The 26483-nt window shown below is 39.3% G+C and overlaps 2 protein-coding genes across 4 annotated transcripts in view; both read right to left on the reverse strand.

The window, feature by feature from the left end:
• Positions 1-14522, reverse strand: part of SDR16C5 (short chain dehydrogenase/reductase family 16C member 5) — a 39883-nt gene extending 25361 nt beyond the window's left edge. For both annotated transcript variants that reach the window (XM_069099971.1, XM_069099970.1), the window contains exons 1-2: positions 14368-14522; positions 5163-5509 (exon numbers count right to left, since the gene is read on the reverse strand). In XM_069099971.1, coding sequence (XP_068956072.1) covers positions 5163-5495 — 333 coding nt within the window. In that variant the 5' untranslated portion in view covers positions 5496-5509; positions 14368-14522. The remainder of the gene's footprint in view (positions 1-5162; positions 5510-14367) is intronic.
• Positions 14523-16848: 2326 nt separating this feature from the next.
• Positions 16849-26483, reverse strand: part of LOC138170563 (short-chain dehydrogenase/reductase family 16C member 6-like) — a 49902-nt gene continuing 40267 nt past the window's right edge. For both annotated transcript variants that reach the window (XM_069099969.1, XM_069099968.1), the window contains exons 6-7: positions 19931-20056; positions 16849-17262 (exon numbers count right to left, since the gene is read on the reverse strand). In XM_069099969.1, coding sequence (XP_068956070.1) covers positions 17136-17262; positions 19931-20056 — 253 coding nt within the window. In that variant the 3' untranslated portion in view covers positions 16849-17135. The remainder of the gene's footprint in view (positions 17263-19930; positions 20057-26483) is intronic.

Genomic DNA, 26483 nt, shown 5'->3' on the forward strand with positions numbered 1-26483 from the left:
GGGGAAACACGGTAGGAGCAAGGAGCTGGGCGAGACTGACAGCTTGGTGGAAGATAGTATAATGGAAGAGAAGTAGAAAATCCAACACTTACTTGGCTTCTGACTTCTCGGTCAAAGAGAAATCTCTTAAAAGCGATGACAGAAGAACAAACAAAGTAAAAATAAAGGCAAGGAAGGAGTTAGGACAAGTAATTGCTCTAAATGAATCCCTGTCTTTTGGCTTCTATAAATTACTTTCATGACTGTGCCAATTAAACTCAGACCTCATCTCATCAATGTGGGTAGTGTTTTCAATGGTGCAGACTATAACCTGTTTATACCTTCTCATTCTGCCCTCATCCTAAGGCAATAAACAATCCTGAAATCTCCTACAGGAGAGTATATACTACCTGCTTGGGATCTTCTTCTAGGTCTTTTAAGTGTGTGTGTGTACAGAAGTAGCTATTCTATGCCAGGCACTGTGCTAAGTGTTTTACAAATATCTCATTTGATCATTACTATGATTTTGGGAGGCAGGTGCTATTATTATCCCCATCTTACAGCTGAGGAAACTGAGGCAGACATAGGTCGAGTGACTTACCCAGGGTTACACTACTAATAAGTATCTCTGGGCTAGATGAGCTACTAAGAAGCTAGATTTAAACTCAAATTTTCCTGACTCTAGGTCCGGAGCTCTGTCCACTGTGGCGCCATCACTGCAGCACACAGGTTATCCACTGGTAATTCTTTACTCTTGCTATGTGGCATAGATCTTTTGGATGATTATCCTTTAAGCCACTACTCCTCCACAGTTCTTTACTGGTGGCATACTCATGTGCTCATACTGGTGCCCACTATGTACCTTTCCTTTGCCCCTCAAGTAACCTGTAGCTTTAGTTCTTCAGAGACAATGATCTATGTGTCATATCCATAGAATATCATCAAAGAGACACTGAGATGAAAAAGAAGGGCTTCTGTTTCAGTGAGAAATTAAATGTCATTCAGGGCATTTCACAATATCCCAAATGCAGTCCAACCTACTCTCCTTCTATTCAATTCTGGACTCAGTTTCATGCATCTGAGGTATATGACTAAACTATATGTACTGATGACCATTCATCCAACTACATGCTACCATCTCAATGGTATTCCATTCTTCATCTACTTTGTTTTTCTAGTATGGATAGTTAGGCTAAAACAGTTTGAGAGGCTGTGGATTTAATTTAGGATGATTTACAATATTTCAGGGCCTGTTGCCATAAAGTAATCTGCAAACTGTACTTGACATAGTCTTTGACAATGAAAAATGCCCATAAGCATGTATTTTATACTTTCCTTTATTATTTAACAGAAAGTTGTTTTCAGTACCATGTGAGTTCTTAAAGACAGGCACACTTCCAGTTTCGTGTTTGTAACCACAGCTGCTACTGTAGTGCCTAACACAGAGTTGGCACTTAAATGCTTCCTGAACAGAATCAAACTTGTGTTATATTTCTTCAAGGAATTTTATATTATTTTAACCTCTGATGGGAGATACCTTGAAGAACCTTTAAGTGGCATTTTAGTCTAATAATTTTTTTAATAGTCCATACAATGGGTTTGTGAATCTTTTGTACCTTTCAGTCAAGTGTGTTATTATAAAGATTTGGTCTGTGGTCAAATATTGTTTGTGAATAACTACCTATTCCATTCTAATACTTTTATCTTTTATGGATGCCTTAGATTCATGGGTAGTTTATTGTCATGAAGATTTTTTAAGAGAGGAAAACAGGCCCATGGGTGGTGAGCTGGCAGTATTTTCATGACTGCCTTTTCTAAGTAATTATGTGATTTTTTTTCCCCCTCAAACATTTGGTATCATCAAATCTCTTTATCACTTCAAAACTGTCACCTTAGAAACAACCCTCTACTCTGCATACTTGGATTATTCTAGTTGTTCTCTGAACTGCTTCTTTTTTTCTTATTCAGAAAAAGAGGTACTGTGATGTTAGAATTCAAATGATATGACCACTGGCATCTATGAGGAAAAGACTTTGTTATAGAGATATTGATAGATATTCACTTTTCATCTATGTTGTGTACTTCCCCCTCGCCCCCAGTTTTATCCTTAAATGCTCTCAGGAAGATTTGACTTAGTGGGGTTTCTTGTCAACCTTTATATAAACCTATATTCCCCTTTTCTGTTTCTTGCTATTTTATGAGAAGATACTATTCACAATCTCCCAGCACCCTACTCTGTAACACTGAAAAATCTAGTTAACATTCTGGATCTCAGTTTCCTCATCTATCATTATTGGAGAGTAGACTGGATCAGAGATGGGGAGCCTGTGGCCTCCTTTTATTAAGGGGATTTGTTCTATGAAGTTTGGATTCAGTCAAAGGACCTCACTTGAGGACCTCAAGATGTGGCCTCATGTGGCCTCAAGACCCCAGATTCCCTGCCCCTGGACTAATTCTTCATTCCTTTTTAGGCTGTACTCTTGACTCGCTTCCCAAACTTTTTCAATAATAATCCAGAAACCTCTGTACCCCGGAAGCTGCTCCAGTTGTGGATTTCACAGATTGGAAATACTCTCCATCCCTACTTCCTTCTGATTAGCTAGCACCACAGGTGTCCAGGACACCCATGTCTTTATTCCTCTCCAGGCTACACTCTTAATTCTTCTCCCTGACTTCTTGTATCTTGATAGATAACATCATCCCTTCCTTCCCTCCCTTCAGTTTCCTCAATATGTTGTATTCCCCCATTAGAATGTAAATTCCTTGAAGGCAGGGACTCTCTTTTTGCTAGTACTTGAACTGAGTGTTCAGCACAGTGTCTAGGAACATAGTAGCACTTAACCAACACTTGTTGATCTGAGGGGCAGCCAGGTGGCTCAGCGAGTAAGAGCCCCGGCTCCAGTGTCAGGGTGACCTGGGGATCAAATCTGGGCTCAGATACTTAGAACTGTTAGAGAATGGTTTAAATTTCAGAAAATGGGATAAGGGAAAAAGGAATAAAAAATGAATTCTGAAAACTAGATCAATGTATTTACACTGATCTCGGTACAAATTTTAGACTTGAAAATCAGATGTATGATTTATAAGCACTTGGAAAGGGAAGCAATCATCACTATCTATAATGGCTTCTTTAAGAACATTCCAGTCCATCTAACCCGAATTCCTTTTTGGAATATTTACTAGATTGATGGAACAGGGAAAAGCTATGGGTATATCATAATTGAATTTTAATAAGGAACATAATTATAATATCCTTCTAGGTGCTAATTTAGGTAGATTTGTAACCAGTTAAATGATCATTTTAAAAGAGTTCTGATTAATGAATTGATGTCAGTCTGTAGCAAATCCCTAGTGCCTGGTTACACACTCTATTATGTTCACTATTTTTATGAATAACTTGGATGAAGACAAAAGAGACATGCTTATCAAATTTCCAGATGACAAAGGTGGCTGGGACAGCTCATTAGAATGCAAAAAGTTCTCAACTGACTAGAATTATAACATACCATATGCAGGACAAGTCAGTCAATTGCCCAGGGAAAGCATGGGGATGGGAAGGAAAGACATGGCTTAATAGGCAAGTGATGTGAAAATGACCTGGGGCTTACATTCAGAAAATATAGCTGACTTCCTCCTAGGTTCCAAAGAAGAAAAGAATATGTGATTAAAAAAAAGTAAATTAGAACTGTGCTACGTTTTATTGTTTTCTATGCAAAGCATTAATATAATTTTGGATACATAAAGTAAAATAAGGAATGTTAAAAAAAAAAACCTTACAACTCTATGCCAGCTCTGTAAACACCTGAATATTGGTGATGTTTATGTATGAATCAAGAATACATAAGTCCTCATCAATAGTGTCACACATCCATTGTTCAAACCTTGAATCTCCAGTATAAACAAAACTCTAGAAGACACGGCTAAATTTTCAAGGAGAGTTGAAAAAATGTTGCAGATACATTTCAAGTTCCCCTCAGATGTTCAATCCTGATCTGTAGTCAGTCAAAGCACATTTATTAAGTACCTACTATGTGACAGGTACTGTGCTGAGTTCTATAGCTCAATTTGACTGTATGTATAGTCAAATGTATAGCATAAAACTAATCATTTAAATAAAAGACAAAACTTACATAGCATTGGGACCAGCTAGCTAGCTACTTGTATATCCTGTCTTCTTCCCACTGGAAACAGGACAAAGAAGTATAGAAGAGTCCAGGGTAGGCCTGGAAAGAGGGAGCTTGTACAGTTGGAATTATGTTCAGTTATCTTCTTTTTTCCTCACTATAACTAGGCACCATGTTATATAAAAATATTACAAAATAACATTTCACACAATATTACATTTTTCTCCTCACTAAAACTGAGTACACAGGAGGAAGGTATAGGATGATAGCATGTGGAAAAAAGAAAGAGAGAGAGAGCAGAGTGCCTCGCCTAATTATGGCCCTGGTCTATGAGGCTACTCTCCTGTAAATGACCTGCCTAGAAATAAAGATGGGTTAAGAGATTTTTGGCTAAAGAAATTATTCAGATTTGATTAAAGATATCTATACACAAAAGATACGTAACAAAACAATTTAAATAATTTTAGAAACTAAAAGCATTAGGATAATAAGTATGAATTAGGCCATAAGCTGCTGAGGGCAAGGCATGTATCATTCATTTTCTAACTCTGTATGCCCAGTACCTAGTAGAATTACCCCTTGCACATCTTGGGGGTTATGGGTGCAGTGCCCCTGTGATCTGGAAAAATCTTTGTAAAATTTTTTTGGCCATCCTTTCACACCAGAGAAATCTGAATTATTATAGTATTAAAAGATTAAACATGTTGATATACAATACTATACATATATTTTATGCATTTCTGAATTCTTAAACCTTTTCTATGTTGTCTTCTGGCCTTTGCATGTTGTCTGTAGCTTTCACAAAATTCTCCCAAACTTCCCATTTAATTTCTTCTGCCGACCCACCATATATTGAAACCACCTGCAATATAGCAAAACTACGATGGGGAAAATGTGGAAGGGATAACTGTATAGTGCCTCACTTACCATTTGCCAAACAAGATTACTATGTTATAGAGAACCATTTCAATGCAAATTTTTGTTAAACCACCTATTCAAAGATTGGGTAGTTGACAGAATTTTATTATGTAAAGGAACTGAGCGATACATGGCACTCACCTGATCTGCCACTCGGTAGATATCTTGCCTTTCACTGCAGTTACAGATATATGTATATACTCTTGATGCACCAGCTTTTTGGGCCAATTCACAAGTTTCCTGGTTGCCCTCTGGATTAATATCCCAGAGAACAAGGATAGCTCCCAGATGGGCAAATCTTAAGGCCAATAATCGTCCAATTCCACTTCCAGCTCCTGTTATTAGGACGATTTCACCAGCAACACTTTTCTTTGTCTTTGGAACTATGAAGTTAAAAAAAGTACCCAAATAGCTATATATAAATTTGCCAGCAAAAATGAGCAGATCCTTCACGACTTCCATCCTGGAAGACATATTTCAGCAAATGCCTATAAAGAGAGAAGAATTTACTAGGCACCACATTTTAGGACAGACATTGATTGACAAAGTTGAGTCAAGCGTGACATTTTTGGAAAGACACTGACAGACTGGACAAATTATAGTTTCCAAAGGAGAGTGACCAGAATGGTGAAGAGTAGTATTGGTTGAAGCACGTAGGGATATTTAGCTAGGAGGAAAGAAGACTCTGGGGGAAACATGAATGCTGTCTTCAAATGACACATAGCAGGAAGATTAGAGCTTGCTCTGCTATCTGAAAGCAAAAGTAAAGGCAATAAGTCTTGAAGAGACAAATTTTGGTTCAATGTGTAAAGGAAAATTTCCTAATACTTAGAGCTATACCAAAGTGGAAGGTGTTGACTAAGGAAATAGTGGATTCCCTCTCACATAACAGGTCCCAACCCAAGCTTGCTCATTGTTTGGGTTTTGGGTTTCTTTAAAGGAAGGCTGAATAACCACTTGCCAGGTCTGTTGTAGAAGGGATTCTGGGCAGTGTAATAGAGCAGTGGATAAAGTGCTGGGCCTAGAGTCAGGAAGACATCTGGATTTCAAAACTGGCCTCAGACACTTACTAGCTGTGTGACCTTGGACAAGTCACCCAGCCCTGTTAGCCTTAGCTTCTCATCTGTAAAATGAGCTGGAGAAGGACACGGAAAACCACCCTAGTATCTTTGCTAAGAAAACCCCAAATGGGGATATGAAGAGTTGGACATAACTGACTAATAACAACAGAAGGGATTCTTACTTAGGTAAGAGCTGTATTGAAAAACTGCTGAAGTCCTTTTCCAGGTCAGAAATTTTGGGATTCAAGAGTAGAACATCTTGGAACAATAAGAAATCTATTAGGTTAAGTTTAGTTTGTCAGTTTCTCTGTTTGGAGCATATTAGGTCTGGCTTCCACCTTCTTTGTAGGTGGTGACAGTAATTAAGTCTTTAGTTTCAGTCTTTCCTGGAGGAAAAGCCCATGTGGAAAGATACTGAAAGAACACTACTGGAGGTACAGCAGGCACAGCTGAGGCTTAGGAGCATTGCAGGGCTGGCTAAGGGGGAAAATAGCCATTGTGTATCATTAAAGGAGGTCACAATGCTTCAGTATTGTCCCAACTTTCTCTGGAGTTGGCCAGATTATTATAAAGTTGCAGATTTGAGGAGTAAGAAAAGTATCTTGAAGAAAAAATGTTGCATAATAAAATTTTACACAAAGCTTATTTAACACCATATATTTAATATCCATAAATGAGCATAATGAATTTGTTTCAGAGTGGAGCAATTTATTCAGAAAAAAGTTGAGTTATTTTTGATGAAGTAAAAATGACTAAGCTGATATACTTACTAAGTATTATGTCCCTTTCCACCCGACCCCTTTCCTCTGTCCCCTTATGAAAGTATATAGCTGAAACATATTTCCTAGATCTCTATGCCTTTTTGCATCAATTTTACATATATAATGAGGCTACTAATTCACACCAAAGAGAACGTTATAAAGGACTTTCACTGCAATAATGAACAATGTTCTCTACCCATGACCTACGTGAAAAATTCCAAGCTTGAAAAAAAAAATTTCTCTTTGAGTCTGAGTTGGAAGTCAATCAGACTGGGTAAGGCACTTGAATGTCCTAGGAAAGAAAACTGTATACTCAGGGCATTAATTATAATTACAGAGGCACTAAACCTTCAGTGCACTCAATTAAACACCCTTTGATGCTTGATTTAGCACAAAATAATGATCTATTTGCCCTGGTGTAAAATTATTTTGATATTAAAATATGTAAAAATGTTTTCTTAAAGTATTAAAAAGTGTCATTCATTGGATTCTCCCAGCTCACTCATAACGTGCCATGGTGATTGCTTTCTTTTCCTTTCTCTAGTCCTGACTCTGGTCACTGTCCATTTAAGGCTAAGCTTCATCTAGTACAAGATCATTTGCTTTACTCAAGTGCTGATTTCCATATATACCATGCTGGTAATATTCATCCACATAGGCATCATTAGTTATTAGGCTTTAAAGTATCTTTTTATCTCCCGATGCTCAATGCAGTATTTTGCACATAATGTCTGCTGAAGGGGAGCTGAATAAATCATCAAATATCCCTTATGATAGTAGCAGAAATTTTAAGTAAGCAGAATATTTTGCCTTTCAGGATATCTCAGGCTTATCTTTTGTGCTTCCACTCAATCAACCAATAAACATTTAGTAAATGCCTACTATGTCCCAGGCACTACGCTAAACACTTGCTTTTGTTCAGTCCTGTCTGACTCTTTGTGACCCCATTTGGGGTTTTCTTGGTAAAAATACTGCAGTGGTTTGCCATTTCCTTCTCCTGCTCCTTTTACTGATGAGGAAACTGAGGCAAAGAGGGTTAAGTGACTTGCCCAGGGTCACACAGCTGGTAAGAGTCTGAGGTCAGATTTGAACTCAGGAAGATGAGATTGCCTGACTCCAGGCCTGGTACACTCCATCCATTTCACCAACTAGTTGCCCCATACTAAACACTAGGTTTATAAAAAGAGGCAAAAGACAGCCCCTGCCCTCAAGGAGCTCACAGTTAACAAACAAACATATACAAACAACTTATATACAGGATATATAGGAAATAATTAACAGGGACGGCACTAGAATTAAGAGGGATTGAGAAAGGCTTTCTATAGAAGATGGAATTTTTAGTTGGGACTTAAAAGAAGCCATATGAAGCAGAAGGCAAAGATGGGAATGGGGAACATTCCAGGCATGGGTGACAGCCACTGAAAATGGCTTGGAGGTGAGAGTGGGAGTATCTTGTGAAACAGCCAGGAGGCCAGTGAGTGAAATCAGACTATGTGGCAGGGAGTGATTGTAGGCCTTGAAGTGGTAGCTTGGATGCTTACCTTCTATTACAAAAATAGAAATGAGGTTCCTACAGGAAAAGTCTTCAGAAATAATGCAATCACACTTTTGGGCTAATAATCTTGACCACATATTGGCATGTGCATACGCGGGCCAGTGAACACAGCAGGGAGTGTCTCAATGATGATTTGCTATTCTTAGAATAATGCCAACCACTCATATTTCTATAGTGCTTTATGATTTACAATGCGCTTTCTCCACAATCACCTTATGAAGGAGGTAGGGAAGGTGTTATATTATCTTCTATTTACAGAAGAGATTGAGGTTCAGAAAATTTAAGTAAGTTGCACAGTGTCACGCACATGGTAAGTGTCCAAGCTCAGGCCATACTGACTCCAAATCCAGTGTTCCTTTCACCACCCCAAGTGGCTTCTAGGATATGTACAAAAGGTTATTATCAGTTATCAGGAAACATAAGCAGGCGTGATTTTTGGTCAAAACCTTAATCCAGCATACTGAAGTTCATGGCTTTCACGGACATTTCCTTACAGTTTGTCCAGCACAGGCTGACTATCAATGTGACTGTTTAACCTTGGACATTCTATCACCTTCCTTGTTTTTACGCCTTTGTGGGAATTTACTTCCCTGTCTTTTGAGCTTACCTCTTCTTTCCCCTCTTCTCAGTTACTATTTCTTTCTTCTACTTCTTTTTAACCTGTTAGCTTTCATTGTTTTGTTGCTGCTGTTCATTTCTGCTTCTCTCTTACATTATCATATAACAAAAGGACCCTGTTACCCAGTCTCCAGTATAACCCAAAGAGCCTGCTCCTGTCAACAGGAATCTAATTTTTCTTGCTCTATTCCTCAGCCACCATATTTTTCCTCAGTGATCTGCTTGTTCTGCTCTTCTCTTCTTTTCTTTTATCCCCACTCCGAGAGAGCACAGAAAAGATCTGCCAAACAAATTCGATGGAGATTTCAGTTAGCTGGGACCCAACCAATCAGGACCCACAAATAATGAATTTTGTCACAGGACAGGGTTGAGGGTGAGTGGGAAGCATTTCAAGTTCAGAGTGTGGTCATTACTCAGTGAATCTTCCATCTGTTCCATTTGGAGCAGGCGTATAACTAGTTATTTACAAATTGTCTCACCCATTAGATTAGAATGTAAGATCTTTGATGGCAGGGACTTTCTGATTTTGCATTGCTAGCCACGGTGTCTGGTTCATGTTAAGTGCTTAATGATTTCCTGACTGAATATTTTTGGCAAGGAGAGGAAAGGAGAGAAAAAGAAGTAATAAAGTAGGTGGGGCGGGGGTTAGAAAGGAGGAAGGTGGGGGTGGCTAGGTGGCGCAGTGAATAGAACACCAGCCCTGGAGTCAGGAGGAGCTGAGTTCAAATCTGTTCTCAGAAACTTAACACTTACTAGCTGTGTGACCTTGGGCAAGTCACTTAACCCCAACTGCCCTGCCTTCTCCCCTCCAAAAAGAAAAAAAAAGGAGGAAGGTGAGAGGAGAGGATGGCAATTGGGGCAGGACAACACAGAAAAATCAGGATGGGATAGATACCACCTAAACAAAATACTTAATCATAATAGAATACTGGTTTCTATTACTGATCTTGAGGTGCCAAAGATTTAGTATCAAATAAAGGTTAAATTAAATTCAGTATAGGCCTTACTTAGAGGTCATCAAGTTCAACCCCCTTATTTTAGAGAGGAGAGAACTCAGACAGAGAAATTAAATGACTTGTCCAAAGTCACATAGCCAGGCTGTGCTGAGGTTTGAAGCAAAGTCTTGACTCCAAAATCAGAAACATTCCACTAAGGCAGGAATGTGTGCTATTACCACTTGGGGAATATATTTCCAACAAGAATTGATGTGAAAATAATTTCAATAAAGGAATAAGTTTCAATGAGAAAGATAATTAAATTAACCAGGACCCTCCATTGCCTCAAGATTTGGGATCACAGAACGAATGATGTGGGTGTACTAGTGTGTGGGTGTATGTTATAAAGAGGCAAATCTAGGTTTCCAGAACTATAAAAATTCCTAACAATTGAGACTATCCAAAAGTAAATGGACTCCTTCTAGAGGTCTTCAAGCTGCGGCTGGACCACCTGTCAGATGTGATAGGGGAAAGACTCTTGTAGTAGGCCTCTGAAGTTCCTTCCAAATCTGAGATCCCGTGACAGCACAAAATTTCAAAGAACATATTTCACCTACGGGGTGGGAGCATAGGGGACAACTTCTTTTAAGGACTTTGGTATCATAAGGAATGCTGCTGCTAATCACATTAAATCTCTTCCCCTCCCAGTTTATCACCCAACCAAAACAGGTTCAGCTATAGTTTTTAGAATTTCACTTATCCGTATGTACCTGAAAGTAACATAATTGTATTTCTTACAATTAAAAACAAAACAATTCAGACTAGGTCTCTTACACTGAATTGAGTGTTTTTTTACTGTATATGGATTATAATATTCCCTTTATAAACTAAAATAAAATGTGTAAATGTCACAATTCAGTAAAGGAATGTATATAGAGTGAGGATACTCAAAATGTATTTTAAGAAGAGAAAAAAAGAATGAATTATTAAAAGGATCATGGAACAGTCTGGATTTAATGCAAGCACATTGTCAAGTTACTTTTATTTTTTTCCTAAAGGGGCTCTCCCTTCCTTAGGAGCAAGGTAGTGGCAGATTATTGAGCAGTTAACTTAAGTTTTTTTAAAATGTTTTTTGGCAAGGCTATACACCTATGATTATTTTTAAAATTAATGCAAGTCTAATTACCAAGAGGTTGGGGGACTAATTTGGATAGGGAAATGGCTAAAAAATAGGAAACCCAAAGTTAGGAGAATGGCTGATACTTTTGATAATGAATAAAATGTAAAACAATGGATATTTTTCATAGATCTTTTGGTAATGGTAACATTGGTAACAACCCTTGAAGAGCACAAATCACAGATAAATTAGTGATATGCTCAGGTGGAGAGAGTCCCCACACTAGAGAGTTCCCTACACCCATGAAATCACATGTTACAGGTCAAAGGTCTCACAGAAGTTTAGCCCCTAAATGGTAACCGTTCCTTAAAGGTATCACCACAATGTATTTTGCAGGAAACTATAAACTGTTTTTAAAATAAATAGAATGTGCACTACTTATTACCATTTCTCAAGAAAGACCAACAAGCATTGGAAAAGGTGGAGTAGTTTCATGAGTTAGAAAAGAAAAAGTGAGGGGGTCCAAGTTACATTCAATTAGCAGAATTGCACATAATAAATATTTGGTTGACTGTTAAGTGTTAATAACATTGTACTTCCATGTTTTCTGATGCTTTTCTAATCACTGGTTGTTCAGTCATTTCAATCATGTCCAATCCTTTGTGATCCCATTTGGGGTTTTCCAGGCAAAGATATTGGAGTCGTTTGTCATTTCTTTCTCCAGCTCATTTTACCAATGGCAAACTAAAGGCAAACAGGGTTAAGTGAGTTGACCAGGGTCACACAACTAGTAAGAGTCTGAACTGGATTTGAACTCAGGAAAATGAGTTGGCCTGGCACTCTCTCCATTGTGTCACCTAGCTGTCTCTGAATTAGGAATTACTAGTACAGTAATCTTCAAATGCTGCTCCCAGGAGGCAGACCTGGATGGGTATCCTAGGGAATCAAGGGTAGGTTTGAGGCATCCAGAAGATACTAGTTGTCTGGGAGTTAGGTAGAAATAGCCTCTAGGAAGTAGGTAGAAGAAGAAAAGGCTTCAGGACTTTATTTCACCAAGGTTTCTAGGATAATACTGATTATTCTGATAATCCCAAACCTGAGTGGATGGGGCAATGCGCTTGGGGAGCTCTGAGAGAGAGGGTAGAGTTCATTGCTGTCATCAGGATCTTCCAGATCTGTGCAGCTGAGTATAAGCAAACAGAAACTTAGAGATGCAATCCTGCCTCTCCCAAACCTCTGGTCAAGAAGCTCTGATGGCTCCCTTTTGCTTACAGGATAAGAGAGAAATTCTTTTGTTTGGTATTCAAAGTCCTTCATATTCTGGCTCTAGCCTGTCTTTCCAGACCAGCTTCATATTACTTTCCCTCCCACACTCTAGCCTTCTTAGCCTACTTTTTTTTTTCCTTTACAATTCCACTATTAAGCATTTAAAGTTTTTCACAACTGGCTCCAACTTACCTTTTCAGCACACATTACTCCCATTCATGCACATACGAAACTGGCCTTACTGCTGTTACTCTTACTCCATCTCTTGTGTCCAGCTTTTTCCAGGGTCAGTCTCCCATGCTTGGGAGTCTCTTAGAATCCCTAAACTCAGTTAAAGTGATACATTCTAAATGAAGCCTTGCATGAGCACTGATTCAATTTTGTATCTATTTCCACATGCATATGTTGTCTCTCCTGGACTGATGCTCCTCAAGGGCAGGGACTGATTCTGAATCTAGAGACTAGAAGGTCGTAGGTATTCAGCAAATGCTTGTAGATTGAGTCTCCATATTAGACCTCCCATATCCCAATTCTGCGACTTTAGCACACTATTCTGCATGCCTGGAATGCTCTCCTTCCAAAACCTTTGCCTCTTAGAATTGCTAGCTCCCTTTAAGACAGATCACATACGTTCTCCAAGAAGGGTTCCCACTTCCCATCAGTAATCCTCTTCCCTTACTAATAATACATGCTATACTGTCGCAATAAAATGCAAGCTACTTGGGGTTGGTGATGGGCTAGATTTTGTCTTTGTAATTTCAGAATCTAGTGTGGTAAGGGTATGGTGAAATAGTGGCTTAATACTTAATTTTTTTTCTTTTCTTCTTTTACACACTAAAAAAAAAAATCACATTTGATTTTTTCCCTAATTACATGTAAAAACTGATGGAGTCTGAATGCAGATTGTGGCTTAATACTTTGGGAACCGCAGTTGACTTGCCCAGCGCTACAAAGCTAGAATCCAGATCTCAGCTGTTTGTCTAGTGAAATTTCACCTAGACCAAGTTACTCCACACCCAACAGTTACTCAGTATACCCAGGTCAAGTATAGAAGGGGGTTCTTTGCCTAATTTTCAACTACTCCGATCAAAGTAATTAAAGGATGATTTACAACCCCCATAAGGCAGCTTTACAGAAAGCAGCAAGAGAATGGAGTGTAGACACAAAGAAGTGAAGAAAAAGGCGGAGACTTGTAGAAGCGAGAGGTAAGAGGGAGAGAAAACAAATGCCTGTTAATTGAAAAAGAAAACAAATAAACTAAACCTATTCAGGCCCCAAGTCACCCGTTTCCTGAGCGGAGGAGCGATCAGGAGTGCGTGTGGGGGTGGGAGGGTGGGGATGACCAGGGGAAGCAGAGAGCCCACTCCAAAGCTAGTAGTATCTATCAACTCATTTTCTTCACCTGCAGCACATGGGGCAGGTCTTTAAATCATTTTAGTTGGGAAGCCCTCTACAACAGTCCGTTGTTCCCACCACCTGAACTGTAGTGAAAGCATTGTAAACCTTTAAAATTAAAGGAAAAGTGCAAGAGGGTGTGAGGGGGTGTGTGTGTGTGTGTGTGTGTGTGTGTCGCACTTCTCGTCAGTCACTTACTTAGTTACATCTCCCTGACACACCCACTAAATCACCTCCTGACCATTTCTGCTTCCACTCAGAATGCTTGGGTAACATCTTCAGCAAACAGGGAACCTGAAACCGGCATAACTAGCAAAGCTAAAAGTTTCGAGAACTGGGAAACTCCCTTACTGTTTATAATCCAAACTCGATTTGAGAATCTGACCGAGAAATCAACCCCTGAAGCGAAGAAGAGCTTCAAAACTGTAGAAGGAAAAGCAGGATAAGAATCCCCCACTCCTGTCCCCTTCCCCTTCTACTTTCCCCCTTGCATTTAGCAGAGCCCAGAAACCCGACTTTAGCCAGAGAGCGGCACGAAAGATCACCCTTCTACAAACACGCGGCACACACAACTGCAGAGAAGCTAAAGTCCCAGCTGCTCATCACCTTCTCCACCACATTCACTTAAGGCCACTTACTTGCAGCTCTTGGAAGCTCTGGACGCAGACTGTTCCCGAAGCCCTCCCAGTGGAAGCAAAAGCTCACGCTGTATACACCCCAGGCGTGACGCCCTGCGCCTGCGCTTTAGCTTTGGAAACTTGCCCTGGAATGGGCGCCCTGAAGTTGTTGGTCTTGGATTTGGGACCTCTTGGTCATGTGAGTTCCCCAGGCCAGGCTAGTGGCAAGGGGCGCGCACCGCCCGAACTGCCAAAAACCTCTTGTAGCATCCCCTCCGTTCCTGTCTCTCCCCCCTTCCTTCCCTTTTTCCCCCTAGAAGCTTTGAAAACAAGCAGTTTGGTCCTTTGGGTGGGGCCGACGAGAAGCTCTCGTTAGTAAGGAAGAACGGGACAAGTTTGGGTCACGTCCAGCCCGCACGAGGGAGAAGAGTCTTCTTGGCCTCCGGCAGATGCGGTTCAAAAGAGACAAAGCATTATCGGAATGATTCCTCCATCCTAGAAGTGGATGGAGGGACTCCTCAGCTCTGCGTGGTCACCGGTGGGGCCCCGCAGTGCCCCTAAGAGCCACTGGGTGGCACTGGCAGGCCTAAGGCTCAAGCCGAAGAGGAGGGGAGGAAGAGAAAAAGGGGGCCAGGACCAGAGGGAAGAAGGGGAGCCAGAGGGGAGGAAAGAGAAAGAAAGTGGTTGGTGTAATGAGTGATGGAGAACCATCTAGAAGGGCCCCAAGGGACGTCCTTGTTCCTAACGCTTGCTTACTCTGAACTAGCAAAAGAAATGGGAGTCTATATTCTCTTTTCAGGCGAATTCCACAGACCGGCATCACCCTGAAAAATGAGCCCAGGCATAGTTCTTTGTTGCATTTACTAACATAATTCCCTTCCTTTTTTATAAAACGATTTTATGTGAATGTGTGAGGATGGGCTTAAGTGGGTATAAAGGTTGTTAAAGTGAGATTCTTGTGTAAATGGATCCTACCATTCATTCAACAAATTTATCAGATGCCTGCCACTCTCAAACCCTCATTAGCCATTGTGGAGTATAAAAATATGCATAATATATAAATATATAATATATAACCTGCAGTTACATAGTAACTGTATTTATTTACAATTCAGAGTATATTCTCTTAGCCACCTAGTAGGCAACTGGCTATTACCTGCCTCAGCGGTAACCTTGGAACCTTTGAAACCTTTTAACAAGTCCCAGGAGCCAATATAGATGGAAACCTTTGGGACCAATGATCTTGTCCACCAACCCTCAGTTTTCAGATCAGGAAACTGAGGCTCACAGAGGTGAAATGTCTTGACCACAGACAATCCATAGAAAAACCAGGATCCCAACCCACATCCTCTCACTCTAAATCCACCACTCTATACAGTGGATTTTGATAAACACTAGATTCTACAAATATAAAGTACTTTCTATATGCAAGGCACTATATGGGAGGCTGCAGATACAAAGATGAAACTGAAAATATTTTCAACTTCTTTTAATTTTAGTCTAAAGGACTTAATTATGACACTTTTCTTCATCTGCTCTTGACAAACCTTTTGGCGGGCAAGGCCGCTGACGCTGATCATTACATTCTAGTAGCCTTTGCTAGTCTGGTTTCATGTCCTGATAGGACTGACTTCTTTAGCATTTATCCCATTTTCCTTTAGGCCCAGTGTAGCCACCCATGCTGGCACTCTATCTGGTTCCACTCGCCTTTCTCTTCCTTTCCTTCAGGTGAGTAGACAGAATCAATCCTTTCTGCTTCTTATGGAGTGGGTGGAGGAAGGTAGTGTTAATGCAGTCACTGCAGCCTTTTGGGGTCCCTACTATCAACTGGAAGGAACTGGCCTCTAACCTGTGGGTGACCAAAGCTGAACAAAGCAGACTAGAGACAGCAGGGTCAGGAATCAAACAGAAGTTTATTTCAAAGTGAGGGAAATGGCTTGCATGGACACATGTGTTGGAGCCCTACCCCTAGTGGGGACAGGGTGTGTTCAGGCAGAGCGGGGGAGATCTCAATACTTATACCTATGGCTACGCAGAGAGCTGTAGCCCTGACAATGAGGGGTAACAGTAATAATGTGACAAGTTTGATTCATAGCAGAACTTCATGACCAGAAACAAAATTCTGGGATTTTGCTGTGACTGAGATCATCAGAAGGTGAGTCCAAAGGATTGTTATTATGTCAATTTCAGGGCATAGTTTGCTTGCTGGGCCTTAACTCTGGAAAACATGGTGTCCCCTAATATTTTGACACTAGCTTAGGGTTAGGTCTTTCACAAACTTGTGAACTTTCTTGTGATCCTGTACCTGCTTCATGGAGGCTGGTGGGAGAGAGACACTGAGTAAGTACTCTAAGTATTAGAATTTTCTGGCATTAATTCATGAAAAACTTTACTTTGTTAGAGATTCTATCTAGAATAGTTTGAAATTATGACATAATTTGTTTGCTTTTGTGGCATCTTCTTCCTTTTCCATGTTTTGTGTTTAAAAAAATTAAAGTGACTGAAGATAATTAAAGATTTTTATTTTATTTTGCCTTTTTTTTTTTTTTTTTTTTAGGATTTAACACCATTCACTAAGATAATTGAAACTACCTGAGGTAGTTAGGTTATAGTATGGGGGGTGGGGAGTGGGAATAATAAGAACTACTATGGAATTCTGAATGCCTAGAAGTATGAACATAGAAACTTCTGATAACAAAATAGGCACATTTGGACTCCCCAGTAACTTGCTGGAAAAGTGTTGCTCCTGGTTTGCTGCATGCCTTATGTTGTTGCGTTTGGATTTTCAGCTATTGATGAATTATCTTTGGTACAGTCTGGACTTTATCTGTCCCCACTGTACCTTGGAAAGTATCCATACAATCAAAAACTCCAAGGAAATCACCAAGGGCCAGACTCATTTTTGCAGAGATAATACTATAGAAAACAGAGAAATAATATTGTTTACAATAGCAATTAAGAATTCCTTACTCTTGTTGTGAGAAAAATCTATTATCTACAACAATGTTACTAGATACTAATCTGGGGCATAATAAGATTATAGAGCTGGAACTGGAATGGCTCTTCGAGGCCATTTTATATATGAAGAAATTGAGACTTGCCCAGTGTCACACAGGTAGTAAGCCTCAGAGATGGGATTGAAATCAGGTCCTTTGATTCCAGAGACACCAAACCCAACCACTTGACAAACTTTACAAAACAGAGCTTGGTATGCTTACGTAGGGGCAGCTAGGTGGTGCAGTGGATAGAGTTCCTGGTCTGGAGTTAGGAAGACCCATCTTTCTGAGTTCAAATCTGGCCTCAGGTACTTACTAGCTGTGTGACCCTCTGTAAGTCACTTCATTCTGTTTGCCTCAGTTCCCTCATTTGTAAAATGAGCTGGAGAAGGAAATGGCAAACTCATTCGCTATCTGCCAAGAAAACCCTAAATGGTGTCATGAACAGTCAGACATGACTGAAAAAAATGACAGAACAACAACAAATGCTTGTATAGCTGAAGCTAGAATAATTTGTTGAAGAATAATGTAATGAATAGCTCAGGGACAGCATGGTGTACATCTCAATATGGTAGAGAATTGACCATTAGCCCTATTTTTTTGAAGGCTATGTCTGTGGAATATAAGCTCTATCTGATCTTACTGATACTAGAAGTCTTTGACTACAGGTCTAGTGATAGACAATTAATACATAGTTTGAGGACCAGCCTAGCTGATCTGAGAGGGACCCATCATCAGAGCAGTGGTCATCAGAGAATGAATTTTTCTCTCCATGGCAAATCCCCTACTAAGACAATGAAGAGGCTTTGTGCTTTGCAGAGGTAGAGGGAGTAAACACACTGATAAAATCACAGATACTTGAAGGAAAGGCCCAGGAAATAGTTTCTTATTAGACATAACTGTAAAAAGAATACATGTATGTGACATAAAGAAAGTTAATAACGTCATGAAGAGATGGAGAATTGCAATTGAAAGAACACTGGACTTAGACCTAGGAGACCTGGGTTTGAGACCAGGTAAAGTTATGTGACTATAGATAAAAGATAGTTAACCTTATTGAACTTTCCTCACCTGTAAAATGGGTATGATAATATTGTGGTACTTCTTAGGCTTATCATAAGGAAGGAGCTTTGAAAACCTGAAAATTTTATGTCAATGTGAGTTATTTGATTATTTCTCATGGGAAAAAAGAATAAGGTGGATAGATGGCTCAATACATAGAGTGCTGGACTTGGAATTAGGAAGTCCCGAGTTTCTATGCTGTCTCAGATACTTATCAGGTATTATAATATAATCAATTAATCTGTCAGTCTCAGTTTCCTCATTTGTAAAATGAAGGTATTATACTTGTGGGCCTCTAAAGTCCCCTTAAGCCCTAAATCTGTGATTCTATAGAATCACTTATGTCACAGAAATAAACTGGCAGAATTGTAATCAGAAAAGAAAGTTTAGCTGTCAACTCTATTTTATAGTTTTTCAGCAAAATATTCAAGGCTTTTTTTCCCCTTAATTTTTCCCATTATAGCCTCACTTCAGCTAAATTACCTAAATAATTCAATGAAAATCAAGACATTATTTTTTTTATTTATTTAAGCAATTGGGGTTAAGTAACTTGCTCAAGGTTACACGGCCAGGTATTTCTGGGTGGATGCTAAGTGTCTGAGCCCGGATTTGATCCCCAGGTCGTCCTGACACTGGGGATGGTGCTCTTACTCACTGTGCTACCTGGCCACCCCCAAGACATTATTTTTAAGGATATTTTATATTTAATTCATTCTAGATGAATTTACTTGAACATAGGAAAGTCCATAGTATATGAGAAAAATAAAGCAACAACTCTTAATAAAAACAATAATTAATAATTGCCTATGTTTATTCAATAAGCACTTTCTGATATAAAGTACTTCTCATATGCAATATCATTTAATTCTCAAAGCTTCCTTATGAAATAGGTAACACAACTATTGTTTCCATTTTAAAGATGAGAAAACTGAGTTAAAGAGGAATTATGAATTGTCCAATGTTATAGAGCTAACCAGTGGTGGAACTGGGATTAAACTTTGCATCTTTTTGGCTTCTAATTCTAGCGCCCTTTCCATTATACCTCATTGCTCCACAAAGGTCTTAAAAGTTTTCATTACATTGCATGAATATATTCATTTTATAAAGTTTTCTCCAACAAATAGGAAGCTACTTCCTAAGTAATATTTAAAGGAACTGTGATTTTTTTGGTGTGAATTCCTCTTCTACTAATACAAATTGGAACTCCCACTGTGTTGTAGTACATGGTTTCATGAGTTGCTACGGCCAAAACAAAAGCAAATCCAACCCCCAAAACCCTGGTCATGTAATGACCAGCTTTCTGATGACAAACCTTTCTGTGTTTAGCCAGGCTTATTCACATTTTTTGGGACTGCCAAGTCCAAGGTCTTGGCTGGTATAGCCTTTGAGAACCCAAAGTTCTGTTCACATCACCACAAATCCTTGGAGCAGGACTTAAGTAGAAGACTTCCCAGGTAAAAATGGTAGTTATTTTGTTGACAGATAACTAGGACTAGAGAGAGATTAAAAAATTCACTGTCACTTACTGTTTCAATATCAGTGCAAAGGATACCGTTCTGGGGGTGATCAGATAAATCTGTTCCTCCAGGATAGCATTTATGATTTTATCAGCTATGTATTCAGGCTCCAGGAGAGGTAATATGGCTGGATACCTGGAAAACAAAGCAAAACTAAAAAACCACAGCCATCACCTCAATGGTTATCAGACTCAATGGTTATGTCAGACATGCTGATAACATGTACTGCTTTAAATAGTCAGGTACCTTAAAAGAACATGAAATCGGGGGTAGCTTACGTCCTCCTTTACCTCCACCAGTGCTGGACTCATGACTACATCCCTCATTTTTTTTAAGAATACATTTCCTGCTTTGGCTTTATGGTTTCTGATTATGAAGTCACTGAGGTCAATGGAAGAAACATTCCCTGTTGGTTGTGTTGCCATTTTCTTATCTACCCAGCAAACAGCCTCAATAAATAATCCCTTCCCAAAGCATAAAAGTCAGGTTCAATAGAGAAAGGTCTCTCTGGGGACCCATGTGAAGCATGACTTCATCTCAGATTGTGCATTCATCTAGCACTGGGAGTACTGAGAAGAACTAAGATGGTAATGAAATGAATTCAATCAAATCAAGAGAACTTGAACCCTGGTGGGATTGTAAACAAAGTGCTGCTAAAGCAGCAAAGCAAAATCTCTTGTTTTCTGCTTATACTTCCCTGGTACTTGTCTCCTTTTTACTTCTATTAGCAGTCAACCACTTATTATTTCTTAGCATCTTACTAATTCTCTTATTATGTCATCAATACTTCAAGTATCCTGATTTCCTCAAGCTGAGCTAGAGAGAGAGAGAGAGAGAGAGAGAGAGAGAGAGAGAGTTGGTGATGAGTCCCTGGAAATTTAGTAAGGTTGGTCTTTGGACAATAGAAATTAAGTGTCATTTCTTGAAGCCTCTCAGCTTGGTTCAATATATATCTAGAAAATTTATTCATCGAAACTGAACAAACTCCTGGCAAGTGAGAAACAGTGAAAAATCTTGTCCTTCTATACATTTCTTGTTTTTCTAGGTCTTTAGGATTATATGTCTCTCTCTTTTTTTTCTTTTTCAGAAGTTCCTCTCCAGGTACCTTTAAGTGTGAGTGTGTGTGTGAGTATGTGTGTGTGTGTGTGTGTGTGTGTGTGTGTGTGTATTCCTAAATTTACTGAAGCCATCATTGCGCCTTTCATTCCATGTCTTTACTTGTTTGTAGGCTGCAATCCTGATTTGCTGGATTTTCCCTATCATGCCACAGATATCTCTTGATTCTAGAAGTTGGCACACACCCGTGGACTTTTTACACTGGATTTTCCTGTTCCTCCTGTAGCCTCTCCCTGGGATTGGCTGATTCCTTCCAGAATCGCCATTTTCAGGGGGATGCTTTGGTCAGCCTTGTCATCATGCCTTTTCAGGCTGAAACTCTGACTTGTAAGACTTTCTCTACTATGCTCCAGTGGGTGCCCCTCCCCCTCTTTCTCTATTGCCTGCCCTCCCCTCCCCACCTTAGCTTGTCAACTTCCTTTTATATGCTCAATTCCCCCATTATAATGGAAGCTCTGGAAGGCAGGAATCATTTTTTCTGTTTTTATACATATTCCCAGTGCTCAATATGGTACCTGGTACTAAATAAATACTTATTTATTTGACTTGTAAAGAGCTTCACTCCCATTCCTCCAAAGTATTATACAGATATAGTTGTAATTATATCTTCTCTCCATTGCTTGGGGAGATAGAGCAAAAAGAACACAATCAAAGAATCTCAGCATTTGAAAGGCCATCTAGTCCAACTTGTGCCTGACAAAGCATCCCCTTTAAGACAAATCAAACAAGTGATCATCTAGCTTCTGGTTGAATTCTTCCAGTGATGGGGAGCTCAGTATCTCCCAAGGCAGCCCATTACACTCTTGAAAAGCTCTAATTACTAAGACATCTTTTCAACAAAAATCACCATGCACCCCTCTTCATCTCCCACACACTGCTTCTTGTTCTACCCCCTGTGGTCAACCAGCACAAGCCTAATCCTGCTTCCATGTGCTAGCTCTTCAAGTACTTGAATAGAATTATCATCCCTGCCTCCACAAGTCTTCCCTTCTCTAGGCTAAGTATCACCAGGGTTTTTTTTTTCCCCATTTATTCTTGGACGGTATGACCATCTTGGTTGCCCTCCTCAGGATACTCTTCGAAAATCACCTTCCTAAAATGTTGCACCTAGAATTGGACCTATCATTCCATATGTGGTTTGACTAGGGCAGAGTAATAAACCTCAGTGGCTACTTATGGCCTCTAGAGTCAAATATAAACTCCTCTCCTTTATTTTTGTATTCCTTCACATCCTGGCTCCAAACTCTCTTTCAGGCCTCATTGTACTGAGAGAAACGATTATTAATGACCAGGGATTTGGGGAGATCCAGAGCTCCCCCTTTTCCTAAAATCCCCATTTCAAGGTTTAGTCTCTGAAGGACATTGCTAATAATGATTGATTTAAGTCTTGATAAGATCCTTCCCAGCCTTATAAGGAATTTGATCTAAAGGAAGCCCATTGTGCTCTACCCAGGTATGGATAGGGATAAATTCTCTGATTAGATTGCCCAAGGCTAGGGAATTTAGAAGCAAATGACACAAAGTTACATCTCCAGTCCTTCACTGAATAGGTCCACCTCTCATTGTAATAGTCATTCTTTCATTAATTGTTAACCAATCAGAGTTGATTGCCATCCTCAGGAACAACCACTCTTCCAAGGACATATAAACTGAGCCCACCTCCATTAAGGGTCTTTGGTGCTGCAGCATCACTGACCCTTTTATTAATAAGATAGTAGGGGGCAACTAGGAGGTATACTAGATAGAGCACTGGTCCTGGAGTCAGGAAGGTCTGAATTAAAATCTGACCTTACTAGCTGTGTGGCCCTGGGCAAGTCACTTAATTCTAATTGTTTAAATAAAATGCTAGCATTATTAATAAAACAATTAATTACACAGAAACTATCTCTTGAACTTTTAAAATATGTCTCTTCCTTACATTTTGCGATTCAGCCAAATTGGCCATCTTTCCTCCTCTAAAATTTAGGATACTCCTCCCATCTCCATGCTTTTTCACTGGCCATCTCTCTTGAGTGGAATGCACTTCTCACCTCTACTTCATACAATCCCTTCCTTTCTTCAGGATGCAGCTTAAGCACCATCTTCAACATGAAGATGTAATAGTTCTTCATCTAGTACCTCTCTACACCTAGTACCTACCTACATCTAGTATTACTAACTCTAGTATCCTTTTTCCCAAGCTTCTTTGTGTTTATTTGTAACTATGTTCTTTCCATGTATTCTGTCTACACTTATTTGTGTATTCCTTTCACCTCACCCCCTTAGAATGTGAGTTTTTTGAAAGGAGGGGGGAGAAAAAGAAATTGTCTAATATGTTTGAGGTCAATTCTGTGCATTTTGTACTATCAAGTTAAACTTGTTTATAGAAAACAAAAATTAATAAAGGAGAACCTCATTTTTTTTTAAAAGTAGGGAATATTTAATTTTTTTTGTTTATATCCTCAGGGCTAGCACAGTGCCTGACATATAACATTCCATTTGCTTCTTTTGTGCTTTTGGACAAGTGTTTCCTCATGTCTAACAATGTACTTCCTTCTCACCTTGACCTCTGGTTTCTTTCCAAACACAACTCAGGTGCCACCTCCTACATTTGGCCTTACCTGTTCCTTCTAGCCATATCTCTTCTATGTTTTTCTTGTGTAGTCAAATTTTGAACAGAAGTATAGTACTTTACGTAAAACCTATTAATTTTGTGTTGTTTATATAGTTTGTCTTTTGCATAATTGTCATTTTGTAGTCTTTTTTCCAATAGAATATAAGCTACTCCAAAACAAGGACTGATGTCTAATGAATGCTTATTGATTACTTGATTTACTGTCAATTCTTCTGCTGTTACTCCCTTAATACAGCCTAAAATCACATTAGTTTTTTAAGCTGGCATGGTCCATTGTTAACTCATATGGAGCTTGTAATCTCCTAAAGACTTCAGACCTTTTTGCTTTGAAGAACTGATATCTAGCCATGTCTCTCCTATGTTTTCCTTGTGTAGTCAAATTTTGAACTCAAATATAGTACCTTACATTTATACCTATTTAATTTCTTTATATTAAATTTGCCCCAATCCTCAAGACCTCTGTTGGATCCTCTGTCAACCAGTGTGAAAGATTCTTCTCAACTTTTGTATCATTTGCAAGTCTGATAGCATAAGTCATTGAAAGACTGTTCTCCATACATAACATTCAATTTTCTTCTTTTGTGCTTTTGGACAATTGGTTCCTCATGTCTTAGAATGTACTGCCTTCTCACCTTGATCTCTAAGCACAACTCAGGTGCCACCTCCTACATTTGGTCTTACCTGTTCCTCTTAAAATTTCTCTGTGTTGTCTACATGTTGTATTTACTTATGTACATGTTATATCCCTCAGTATAATACAACTATAATCCTGCCCTGGAGGGGAGGAGGTGCTTTGTTTTGGCTTCTCTATCCCAGGCCACATTGTGGATAGTGCTGGGTCTGAAGTCAGAAAAACATAAATTTAAATCTGGCCTCAGATACTTACTAGTTATGTGAATCCAAGCAAATCAGTTAAACCTGTTTACCTTAGTTTCCTCATCTGTAAAATGAGCTGAAGAAGGAAATGTCAAACCAATCTAGTATCTTTGTGAAGGAAACCCCCCACCCCCCAAAAGATCACCAAGAGTTGGACACAACTGAAAATGACTGAACTGAAATGCCAAAAATTTTGCCCCGTGTCTTATACAGGGAGGTATTTTTAAAAAAACTGTTTACTATAACTGAATTGAATTGAGGAGATTTTAAAATAGCACCTGCTGTATTCATTTTATCAGTACTAAATAAATCCTTCATTTTGACTTCAGGATTCTGGGTTCTGTTTTTACAACTTCACTGCCACTGAGCACGTTCCTGCCATTGATGAATGACTTCAGAGTCACCCTTGATTTCTCCGTCTTTCTCACTCTCCATATCCCATCATTAGCTAAGCCATGCCATTTCAATCTTTGTAGTCTCCGTCATTGCTCCTGTCCACTCTGCCTGCCACTCATTGCCCTAGTTCATTTCTCAGCTAGTCTATTGTCATGACTGCCTAATTGGTTACCCTCCCTCTTTTCTTTACGCATACAGGTAGGTGGTGCAGTACTGGAGATGGAGCCAGGAAGATCTGACTTCAAATCCTGCCTCAAACACACAGTTCTTCAGTCCTGGACAAGTCACTTAACTTCTCTCAGCCTTAGTTTCCTCATCTGGGATAATAGTCTCTACCTCATAGATTTGTTGTGGGGATCAACTGATCCTCATATAAAGTATTTTATAACTCTTAAAATATAAATACCAACTATTATTATTAATTATTAGAATTAATTTTGTGTAGTTTATATAGTTTGTCTTTTGCATAATTGTCATTTGTGTAGTTGTCTTTTTTCTAATAGAATATAAGCTATTCCAGAACAAGGACTGTTTCTTTTTTTTCTTTCCCCCCTCAATAAATCCTTGTTAACTTACTGATTGATCCCACTTCTTAGATTGTAAAGTTCTTGAATGAAAGGGGTTATATATGGTTTCTCAACTCAGTGTCTCTGCCAGCCCCATGATATTCCTGGCTTTTGATAGTACAGTGTTTTGGGCTAGAGGAGTTCAAATTAGGTTTCACAGGGTAGCCAGCTGGTGATGAGCCTTAGAAGATGGTGGGTTTACTATGAAAAAGTGAGAACAGTATTTGCTGGGGAGATGTTAGGAGATGACAGGTGATAGCACTAGGGGGTCTTAGCCTTCACTTTCTCTGAATAGTTTCTTTATCATAGCAGAGGTGTTCTAAGCATGATTTCAATCTAGCTCCTCCCTCATGAACCTCTGCCTGTCCTTATCCTCACCTCCATACAGTGTAGAACAGCTGTGATGCATTTATAGTCTAGGATTGCTTCTCTGCCTACCTGAATTGCATCCGCTGTTCTTGTTCCCAATGCCAGCCCCTCAAATATGTATGTCATTGAGCAACCTACACTTATTTTCACAATATCTGCCATTACCTCATGCTTCTCCAGATATGTTCAACTATCTTATAGAAATATTCCTTCTCTTTAGTGGGCAAAGCTTTTCAGAGATGAATTTCTCCTGCTCAATACTAAATATTAAAAACTATTGCTTTTAATGCCCAAGTATTTAAATGTTCCATTTGGAATTTTAAATCCCAGGTAATGTTTAACTATGAAATTCAGGGCAGATAAAAAAAAGCCACCAGATTATTAGCATAATCTGATTGGGATTTTCCCAACCTTCCACCTATGTTTATTAATATTGCCTCACTGATAACTACACCCAAGTCCTACTCTAATCTTGTCATTGAAGTGACTCAGTCCTCAAATGCTGTGCTGGCAAAGGGCTATTTCTGACAGGTCCTCACAAGATGGAAAGGCTTCTAGTGTGGAGTTGGTGATAGAATATAGATAGATAGATAGATAGATAGATAGATAGATAGATAGATAGATA

Source organism: Petaurus breviceps, unplaced genomic scaffold (genome assembly GCF_028583685.1).
Source record: "Petaurus breviceps papuanus isolate PSGF00001 unplaced genomic scaffold, PetGlider_PUasm1.0 38, whole genome shotgun sequence".
NCBI classification, from domain to species: Eukaryota; Metazoa; Chordata; class Mammalia; order Diprotodontia; family Petauridae; genus Petaurus; species Petaurus breviceps.